Genomic DNA, 11,250 nt, shown 5'->3' on the forward strand with positions numbered 1-11,250 from the left:
TAAGAACATAAGAAATAGGAGCAGGAGTAGGCCATTTGGCCCCTCGAGCCTGCTCCGCCAATCATTAAGATCATGGCTGATCTGATCTTGGCCTCAACTCCACTTCCCCGCCCGCTCCACATAACCCTTGACTCCCTTATCGTTCAAAAATCTGTCTATCTCCACCTTAAATATATTCAATGATCCAACCTCCCCAGCTCCCTGGGGTAGAGAATTCCAAAGATTCATGACCCTCTGAGAGAAGAAATTCCGTTGTAAATGGGCAACCCCTTATTCTGAAACTATGTCCCCTCGCACTGAAGCACTTTAGGATGTTTTTTCTGTTAATGGAGCTATATAAATGCAAATTGTTGATATTTCAGGGTGAATAGTAACAGTTGTAACTCCTCTATATATCCTGTCTGCACTGAGTACTGTCCATGCAACCTGCTTAATATTGAAGACATGTTGGTTTATAATCTGAGTTTGGGTCTGATCTACCGACCGAAGTGAAAAGGATCAGGTGTCCAAACCTGATATAGTCCAGTCGGCTTCCAAACCTCTAATTCCATGTTTGTACTGCAAAACCTGCGCCGTTTTCTTCCGATCTACCATTGAATGGGACCGTTAAGAGAATTTAAGTCAAACTAGGTTTTATAATATGAATGGAGGCATAAGAGCATTTCTGAACGGCAGCCTCCTGCAATTGGGTTTTCTTGCCATCTCATCTCTAAGTGGCGGAGTCCTGCCGGTAAATTAAACTTTAAAAGTGCCTATGTGAGAGATCAGAACGGATCTGCATCAGGTGCTGAGGCTTTAATCGGTCGGTCGCCAGGGACCCGTTTGCTGTCGGGCTGAATGTTGCCATGTATGGAGTAGTTCATGCCGGCTGCCGCCTGCCTCGGGGGACTCGGTGGGGCTCCAAGTGCAATCTTAGCCACCAGCACGCCCCGCTATATAAACCAGAGCCCAGGATAACACATCACAGCAGGGATCACGGGTCAGCATGGTGAGTGTGTGCGTGCGTGCGTGCAGTGCCGCCACTAGCCTGTCTCTCTCCACAGCAGGTCGGATCTGCTGCAAGTGGTTCTGACTCTTTGTGATTTCTCTCTCTCTCTCATTTTATTTACCCTCCAGTCGAGCAGAAAGACCAAAAAGAAGGAAGGCGGCGCCAAGCGAGCCCAAAGAGCTTCGTCCAATGTCTTCTCCAGCTTTGAACAGACTCAGATCCAGGAATTCAAGGAAGTAAGCAACTAGCTGTCAGAATCCCAAGTGCACCTCACACAGAGGCAAATCTGCAGAAAAGATTAGAGAGAGAGAGGGAAGATTTCAGAGGAAAGGGGAGTGCGTGATGAATGACTGTTAAATCAGATAAAAGGAAAGTGGAAAGGAATTGGAAGAGAAAAAAAGAATTAGACCTTTAAATTTTTTTAGCCTTTTACTAAAATCCTGCTTGACGCTGCATTTTAATCCAATGTCACTTTCTTGTACTTAACACAGAAGTTTGAAAAAAACAGGGACAGCAAAGGCGTTATTTATAGGGATGGTAAACATGGGTCTAAACGTAAAACAAAATGTAAAACTGGAAGTAAAACCATCCCAATTTCCGTGTTAGTCTGACCCCTGCTGAATACTAATTGCTTGACATTCGTTATTGCAAATTTAACGATTTCATTCCGGCAGAAACACGCTGGGGGACATAAACATTTGTTAATTTATGTAAATTAATGCGCATCCTATTGGGTTAAATTCTGAACCTATTCCTCCCTGTTCGTTACCATTGCAGGAAGGAAAGATGCACAGAAATGACTGGGAACAAATTCCTGGGATGCTTTTTGATGGAAGGGAATAGCACGTGAAATCCAGGGAGCTTATTTTAAATAGATACAGAAAATGCTGGGAATACTCAGCAGCACAGGCAGCATCCATGGATTGAGGAACAGTTTCAGGTTTCAGGTCGATGGCCTTTTATTGGAACTGAAAAAAGTTAGAGATGTAACAGATTCTTAAGCAAGTGTAGGGGCAGGGAAAGCGGGAGGGGTGGAAAGAACAAAAGGGAAGGTCTGTGATAGGGTGGAAGGCAGAAGAGATTAAATGACCAAAGGCACGATGGTATGAGGCAAAATGAGACGGTAATGGGACAAGTAAAGAAACAAAAGATGGGTCTAGAAGAGGTGTAAATGGGAATGGCAGAAATATCAATAATTGCCATGTGAAAAAACAGGGGTGCCTAATCGAATGATGTTTTAAACTTTAAGTTTTTAAACTTGGCAGATTATTGTGTTAAACTGAACTATTTTGATTAGTTTCCCTTTCCCTTTCAGGCTTTCACTTTGATCGATCAGAACAGAGATGGCTTCATTGACAAAGAGGATCTGAAAGACACTTATGCATCCTTGGGTAAATGCTACTTATAAATCCGATCAAAGTTGAGTGTGTTAACCATGAGCGTGCATTGATGTTACATTTGACACTGCGTCAGCATATGGATGTTAGATGGGGAAGTACATACCTGTCCATTGCCTGTACGAAGGCAGTTAGTAGCTCAATGCATTCACTCAAACATAAGACATAAATGTTTGGATATCTCAGTTCAACTTTAAAGATGTCAATAAATAGCTTAATCAGTTGGCATCAGAACCGGCTTCTGGCTATCTTCCAGTAGTTCTCCTCCCATAGCTAGACAGTGTCTTATCTTGTGTTATCCTTCTAAATAAAGTGTTTCATTTTTAATAAACTAGTCATGCTAGATCAGTTTCAAATTGAGTATTTCAAATATCGCAGAAAGAAAGAATTTGCATTTATATAGCAACTTATCACATCCTCAAAGTTATTTGCAACCTATGAATTGCTTTTGAAATGCAATTTCCATTAGTGCAAACGTGGTTGTCAATTTGTCAATAGTAAGGTACCCCAAACAGCAAAAAGCTGAATTACCCCTTAATTTGTTTACGACAATGTTGGTCGAGGGAGGAATGTTGGCCGTGGTACCTTGAGAACACCCTGTTTCTCAATGGAGCTTTTACCTGCCTCCAACTACTGAAACAGGCAGATGCAGCCTTACTTTAATATCTTCCCCAAAAGACATCCCTTTCAGCTGAGGCAGATACCTATATAAAGAATGGAATAGGATTAGCAAAGGGAAATTGGCTGGGAATAATTGTAGATGAGGTACTTTGTGGTGAAACAATTAAAAACATTGGAATGCTAAAATATATTACCAGAATACAAGCCTCCAGAAGTCATGCTAAGTGTTTACAATGTACTGGTCAGGCCATAGAATGTTGTGTTCTGGTATGGTCACTACACAATAAACATACATAGACGCACTGGAAAGAGAAAAGTAACAAGACGATCCCAAGTGTAAATGGCATTAACTATAAGAAAAGATTGCATAGTATCAAGCTAAGGGGAACATATATACACGCTATTAAATGGTACAGATGAAGTTACCCCAGACAAACTAGGGAAATGGAACCAGAGGTATAAATAGAAATGGGTAAAAAGTGATTTAAAGTAGCTATACACAGAAAATGTATTTACTCAAAGAATACTAGGGGCCATAAATATAAGATGGTCATTGATAAATCCAATTAAGAATTCAGGAGAAATGCTGTTTATCCAGAGAGTGGTTATAATGTGAAACCTGCTACCACATGGAGCATAGATGCCTTTAAGAGGTAGCTAGATTAGTACACGAGGGAGAAAGGAATAGAAGGATATATTGATGGGATTAAATTAAGTAGGGTGGAAGGATGTTTGTGTGGAGCATGCATATTGGCACTGACCAATTGGCCTGAGTGGCCTGTTTCTGTGCTGTAAATTCTATGTAATGCTAAATGTATGACACGTGGGGTAATGAAACAAGAATATCAAGATGCTCAAAAACAGTTGCATACTACAATGGAAGAACTTGGATGTTGGAGGGATTAACTTCAAAAAGCCTCGTCTCATCCATGACTTTCCTTTTCTCTCTATTTGCAGGCAAGCTCAATGTAAAAGATGATGAGTTAGAAGCCATGTTGCAAGAAGCCACTGGTCCAATTAACTTCACTATGTTTTTAAATCTGTTTGGAGCAAAGTTACATGGTATGTACCTTTGATCAGAAATGTTCTTATTACATAGGCCTACTCCTGCTCTTATTTCTTATGTTCTTATGTCCTATTTCATATGTCTCTACAACTTCTCCATTTCCATTTTTCGCTCCCTAATTTTGGCCTAACTGTGAATTTTTTTTTTTTTACACAGGTTCCGATCCAGAAGAGGTGATGCTAAACGCATTCAAACTGTTTGATCCCGATGCCAAAGGTCACGTCAGCAAAACCGAGTATGTGCTTCTCCTGACTTCGGGCTATTTTGCTGATGCTCGTCCTGCTGTTTTCGTAGTGTCCCTATTGTACAGCTTCTGATGTTAGATTTGTTTCTTTTTCCATCTGCAGATTAGGACGGATGTTGATGACACAAGCAGACAAATTCACTGCTGAGGAGGTTTGTATGGATACTTAATTTTGCACCTTTCTTTAACAAATGCACAGTTGCTCGTGTGGTCGCAACCAGGGACAGTATTATATATGCTTGTGCAATACGACCCCTGTGCAAAAGAGTCTCTCCACATTCCATCCCCAAAACAGAATAAATTCTATACTTTGAGAATTCTTTTAAAATGAACTTTCATTGAAAATAAAATAGCCTGCAGTAATTAGAATGTGATGCATAGTTCATTTCATAAATTATGCAAAATAATAATGGTAATTACATCTGCATCTGTGGTGTAAACTTAAAAAAAAAACCTTGAAGTTAATAATTACTTTACACTCTATGGGGGCAAAATTGCCCCTTTTTATGGACCTGTTAGAGCCTCTGGGGCGCAGTGGTATTTTCGCCAGGGGGAGGGGTGTGCTACCGCCTCCTGGGAAATTGTCCCGGGTGTTTGGTGGGGTGGGGCCACTGACCCGGCAGTGCCGCGCCTCGCAAATAGCGCACCAGGCCAGCGCACAACCGGCGATGATGTCATCGCCGTGCGCGCCAACAACACACCGCCCCGCGCCGACCCCTTAATGCCCCGCGGGTCGCGAAGCTGGTGGACATCCGCTGCCAGGGCGCTCCTTAAAGGGGAGGCCTTTAGCACCCCGGGCTGCCATCTTTATTTGTCGGCCGATTCTTGGGTCGGTCTGACAGTGGCGGCCCTCGCGACCACCGGGCCGTCATTGTCCAGCCTGGCCACTAAAGGGCCTGCAGAGTGCACAGCGGCCCTCCCCTTTTATGGAAGAGGAGGGGCACTGTAGCACGTCCGTGCTAATTGGAGCATCCGCGTAACACTGGCCTGCGACTGCCTTGGAAGTGCCTCTCAAAGGAAGGGGAGCACCGGAGACAGCGCTGCCGCTACCTTTGAGATGCGTATTGACCGATTCCACATTGGGGGCGGGACTTCAAGGTCGGGCACAGGAAGTCCTGGCCCCGGAAGTTTACCGCCCCCAATCGGGGCGAAGGGCAATCTCTAGCCCCTAATATGTATAAATAGTACATGTTTTGTTGAGATTGGTTATAGTAGACACTTCCCTTCAATATATTTAATCAGCTGATCCATAACAATCCAGGTTTTGTATCTGTATGTAAATTTTATTTATATTAGGATGCAATGTCATAGGTTCAGGTGATGAATTGCAAGCTACAAGTTCAATGCGTTTACCTGTGTGTAATATTGCTCCCTCCTTTTTTCCATGTGCTGCAGGCTGACCAGATGTTTAAGTCCTCTCCCATTGACTCAGATGGTAACCTGGATTATAAATCTTTCTGCTACATCATGACCCACGGTGAAGAAAAGGAAGAGTAAATGAAACCGCCACACCGTTACCCGCACTCCTCAGATTCTTGGCATTTTTCCCCAACAGTGAATAAAGCAACATTGTAAATAGACAATGCTTCTCGCAGTTTCTGCCCACCCCGTGACCTCACTGTGAATACAACAACAACTTGCATTTATATAGCGCCTTTAAGGTGGTGAAACGTCCCAAGGGGCTTCACAGGAGTATTATGAGATTTAAAAAATTTGACACCGAGCTGCATAAGTAGAAATTAGCGCAGGTTGGTCAAAGAGCTCTGGTTTAAGGAGCATCTTGAAGGTGGAAAGAGAGGTAGGGAGGCGGAGCTGTTTAGGAAGGGAGTTCCAGAGCTTGGGGCCTAGGCAACAGAAGGCACGGCCACCAATGGTTGGGCAATTAATACAGTTTAATGACCTGTTTATACTGTATATACATTCTAATCCTGATAATTCAAAGGCACTTTTGTGCTAAACAAAATTGAATTATCCAATAATTTAAATCAAACAACATAAATAGCACGCACAAGTGGGATTTTAATGCAAAAAAAATTGAATTTCGAGATGATCGAATCAAGCAATTAAAATTGAAAGTAATGGAATGTGGTTCAAGAATGGGGAATACATCATCAGCATTCAAACGCTATGGGAGTTTACAGCTAAATTAATTGAGTATTTTCCAACCGTTAATACAGTTTTCATGGTAACAAGTTGTGAGTGAGCAAGTTACAAAACGATGAATAAACCCTGCATTTTTCAGCCTTGAATTAAAAGTAAATTTTGCTGGGCAGCCCTTGCCCCTCCATCATCACCACCACCTCCCCCCTCAGGGAAAACTGGTGCTGCTCCACCCGAATCTAGCAGCCCTCCTCTGGCTGCCGACGCCCCAAATCCTAGCGTCGCCCCGATGTGGCGCCCCCAGCTGGTCATCAACGATAAAGCAGCAGCACCAGCAAAATAGTTATGTGAGGTGACCTTGGATTATTGGGCACAGGGTAAAACTAGCCAAAGGCATTTTCCGACTGATACTCGGAAGTGTTTCTTCACACAAAAGATGATCAGCAGATGGCACTCGGTCATTCAAAGGGTCGTGGAAATCTGGAACTCTCTTCCCCACCCAAAAGAAAAAGCTGTAGATGCTGGGTCAATTGAAGATGTCAAAACTGCGATTGGCAGATTAATGTTAGGCAAGGGCATTAAGGGTTCGGGAACTAAGGCAAGTAGATGGAGTTAAGATACAGAGCAACCATGATCTAATTGAATGGCGGAACAGACTCAAGGAGCTGAATGGCCAACTCCTGTTCTTGCATTCTTATGGAATGACTCCCATGTGATGAGTTGGTGAAAACTCTGCAGTCATTCAAGAGACAACAGGATGCTGTAGACTTCTTCTAAATGGAAGAGCTGGGATGGCCCTTCTCATCCATACCGACCATGCTTTCTTGTGTAATTTCAGTCTCTAAGACAAGCATTCCCTATTTTTCTTATGTGGTGGAAGGGGTCACCTTGAATCCAGAGCGATAGAGCTGGCTCTCACACCCATCAGCAAGGTAGATAAGGAGAACGCTGCTCTATGGAAGCCCAAGGCAATAGTGGAATGGTGCGAGTGATGAGTGATGAGCAGAGTTTGTTATAAGCACACCGGATTAGTGAGGGGGGGGCCTGGAGACTCGTTTACTGGTCAGGATTGTAAATGGGTTTGGGTCTCAGGTGAAGTTCTGAGGTATGTTTTGAGACTCCCGCAGGATAATCCTGGCACTGCGTGCCTCTTAGCAAAAGGAACTGACCTCGTCAATCACACAAGGTCAGTTCATTGAAACATTTTCCTGGTACTCCCAGTCCCATTGCTCACGAGGAAGTGCTGGCAGCACGAGATGAGGTCGAGGCAGAATTTTGGAGTCGAGCAGCCAGTAAAGGGCCGCTGCTGGCTTTTCCTGAATGGGGTGGCGGAGAATGGAATGGGAGCTATTTGTCAGGAGTGCTGTGCGCCTGCAGCATTGCTTGGGTGCCCCACTTGCATGGGAGATGCTCCCTAATTTAAATAATTTTAATGGTCCCAATGAGTTTTGCATACATTTTGTGCACACACAGCACAAGCCGTTCAAACTGGCTGGCAGCATTGGGCAACACTGAGCCCAACTGGCACAGTGCAGGACTCAAACCTCTGCGCTTGACAATATGGAGAGCAAGTGCCCACCATCGCCAAGGATTCACAATGCATTTGACTCTAACAATTAAAGTAGCTTTTGGTCGAAGGTTAAGATTTACAGTGTGTGTTTTTTATCATTCATTCTCGGGATATGGGTATCGCAGGCAAGGGCAGTATTTATTGCCAGGCTTAATTGGCCTTAGAAGGTGGTGGCAAGCCTTCTTGAACCGCTGCAGTCTGTGTGGTGAAGGTACTCCCGCAGTGCTATTGGATAGGGAATTCCAGGATTTTGACCCAACGCCGATGAAGGAATGGCGAAGTTGAAGGGGTTTTTGGATGTGAAGGTGTTCCCATGCATCTGCTGCCCTTGTCCTTCTAAGTGGTGGAGGTCACAGTTTGGGAGGTGCTGTCCTATAACTAGGATACACTCGATTCGCTGGTGGTGGAGGGAGTGAATGCTATACAAGCGGGCTGCTTTCTCTTGAAGGATGTCAAGCTTCTTGAGTGTTATTGCAGCTGCAGGCAAGAGGAACGTATTCCTTCATGCGTGTATGTGTGTTTGTGTGTGTGTACCAGCATGTGTGGGCAAGCCACATAGTTCGCATGCCAGACACGAGACTCCCAAAGCAAGCGCTCTACTCGGTACGCGTCCACGGCAAACGAGCCAAGGGTGGGCAGAGGAAACGTTACAAGGACACCCTCAAAGCCTCCCCGATAAAGTGTGACATCCCCACTGACACCTGGGAGTCCCTGGCCAAAGATTGCCCTAAGTGGAGGAAGTGCATCCGGGAGGGCGCTGAGTTCCTCGAGTATCGTCGCCGAGAGTATGCAGAAATCGAGCGCAGGCAGCGGAAGGAGCGTGCGGCAAACCAGGCTCCCCGTCCACCCTTCCCCTCAACCATTGTCTGTCCCACCTGTGACAGAGACTGTGGTTCTCGTATTGGACTGTACAGCCACCTGAGAACTCATGCTAAGAGTGGAAGCAAGTCTTCCTCGATTCTGAGGGACTGCCTATGATGATGATGATGGTTTATGCATGTGAGTATGTGTATATTAATGAGGTTGGGGAGCTCGAATCTGCATCAGGAGTGCATATTTCCAACTAGTCAACTACACAAATTGGTGCTAGAAGGAAAAAAAACTTTATTTGCATCTTTTACAACCTCAGGATGTCCCAAGATGCCTCACAGCCAAGAAAGTACTTTTTTTTTAGAGGTGCAGTCACTGTTGTAATGTAGGAAACGCGGCAGCCAGTTTGTGCACAGCAAACTCCCACAAACAGTAATGAGATAAATGACCAGATAAACTGTTTCAGTGTTGTTGGTTGAGGGATAAGTTTTGGCCAGGACAGCAGGGAGATAACTCCTGTGCTCTTCTTCGAAATGGTGCCATGGAATCATTTACATCCACCTGAGAGAGCAGACGGGGCCTCAGTTTAACATCTCATCCAGAAGATTGTAGCTCCCAATAGTGCAGCACCCCCTCAGTACTGGTGTCAGCTTGGATTCTATGTTCAAGTCTCTGAAGTAGGCCTTGAACCCACAACCTACTGACTCACAGGTGAGGGTGCTACCACTGAGCCTGAAGTACACCCAGAAATTGGATTGAAGTGGTAACTGGGCAGTAACATAATCCTATTCCATATCATTAAATGTCATCAGCAATGTCCCTCATATGACAAAATCCAGAAAGCTGTCTTGGCGACTAAATTAACACACACGGTTAAAATAACTAGAGTAGTGAAATATCCTGGAATAATGTCTGTAGCTATTGATGCTTTTAATTTAGTTATTGATTGTCAATTTTCCATACCTCTCCTTCCCTGGAGATGTTGACTCCTCCTGGTATACGGTTGCTGGTTTCCCTCACATACCTTACCCAAATGGTGATTCTTAGTAACAATGGTTAGTCTTATTTACAATAGGTTCCGCACCACCACTGTGAATGACAGATGCCAGCATGGACCAAGATCCTGCTTCTGCATCAGAGAATGTTGCCCCCTCAGCATCCCCCACTCCCGTACCCGTGCAACCAACACATCTGCCTTCATCCTCCCCAATGAGGCACCGCCTGAGGAGTTCCTTGGCCAAGCCCCGTGGAGCGAGGAGGGGAAGGGATAGAGGTGGGGAGAAGAAAGGGAGGAGGTAAGGAAAGTGGGGTGCATGTGCGCAGGTGATGGCTGTGTTGTATCTCCATCTGGGTGTATGCAATTTGTTGCAAGGTATGGGGGCCGGGGAACACGCTCCTGCTTTGCCTTTGTTTTCTGTGTTGCTGGACATTCTGGAGGGGGAGCTTCATCTCAATACTGTTCCGCAAAGGTGCGTCGTTCATTTGGTGGTGTGGTTAACAATGAATGCCAGTAGATTCTATGGCCAGGGGTCCCCACAGCCAATTCCAGTCCTGCCTTCACTGGGTGCCCACTGCACTTCCAGCAGGGATTGCTGGGGATTGATCAGGAGTGAGAAACCTGCCAATTTTACTGTCTCAGCCACAGCCCTGGTCAACTAGTTCAGCGCATGCACTGAGGATTGAATCGAAGACTGTCCTGGTCTTTATGTCTCAGTTATTCACTCAAGGACCTTGCTAAACCATTAGGGAGCCGACTGGTGCCAATACAGTTCCCTCACTGTCAGGCTCAATAGCTTCTCCAAATCTGTTTCCCTGGTGACATCATCAACACTTGCAATTTAAACAATCCTCAAAAATACCAACAACTATAGAAAAAAAAATCAAGCGGTGTTAAAATCTTAAATGTAGATGTCTTAAAGTGGTGCTGACCATGAAACTCTCTCTAACCGAGACTGAGTTGGAAGGTGGTACAGAGAAATCAAACTGCCGGTTTGATACCTGCTGTACCTTTTGCTATGTTGCTATACACAGAATGGATGTGGTTACAAATAAGTTCCTCAACAAATTGCTCACTAAACCCTGAGACGCACTTAGCCCCTCCGACACTGAAGGTGCTTTCTATCACAGTAAAGGCAAAATCAACCAGCATTATTTATTTCCCGATCTTTATGAAAAGTTGCTAACATTGTGTGAAATAATTATACATAAAACACTTAGGGGGAGAAATTGGCCCTTTTTAAGAAAGTCCCGGCCCCAGATGGTTACTGCCCCCAATCGGGGCGCAGGGCAATTTCGCCCCCTTAATTCCAAAAAAGCAGCAGTTCTACAATTTGCCTTTGGCAATGTTGATTTGCAAATTTTGAATTTGAGTGGAATTTGCCTAATGGCCACTAGATGGAGACAAACAACCAACTCATCGCGTTAACTTGGTCCAGTTTAATCACTAGGGGAAAA

At 44.6% G+C, this 11,250-nt stretch overlaps 1 protein-coding gene across 1 annotated transcript in view; it reads left to right on the top strand.

Moving 5' to 3' along the window:
• The window catches only part of LOC139234940 (myosin light chain 5-like), a 38,185-nt gene extending 32,306 nt beyond the window's left edge, over positions 1-5,879 (top strand). The window contains exons 2-7 of the mRNA XM_070865909.1: positions 1,117-1,224; positions 2,304-2,379; positions 3,964-4,068; positions 4,229-4,307; positions 4,420-4,468; positions 5,712-5,879. Of these exons, the coding sequence (XP_070722010.1) occupies positions 1,117-1,224; positions 2,304-2,379; positions 3,964-4,068; positions 4,229-4,307; positions 4,420-4,468; positions 5,712-5,813 (519 nt within the window). The 3' untranslated portion in view covers positions 5,814-5,879. The remainder of the gene's footprint in view (positions 1-1,116; positions 1,225-2,303; positions 2,380-3,963; positions 4,069-4,228; positions 4,308-4,419; positions 4,469-5,711) is intronic.
• The last annotated feature ends 5,371 nt before the right edge of the window (positions 5,880-11,250 follow it).

This window comes from Pristiophorus japonicus, chromosome 2, assembly GCF_044704955.1.
Source record: "Pristiophorus japonicus isolate sPriJap1 chromosome 2, sPriJap1.hap1, whole genome shotgun sequence".
Classification (NCBI taxonomy): Eukaryota; Metazoa; Chordata; class Chondrichthyes; family Pristiophoridae; genus Pristiophorus; species Pristiophorus japonicus.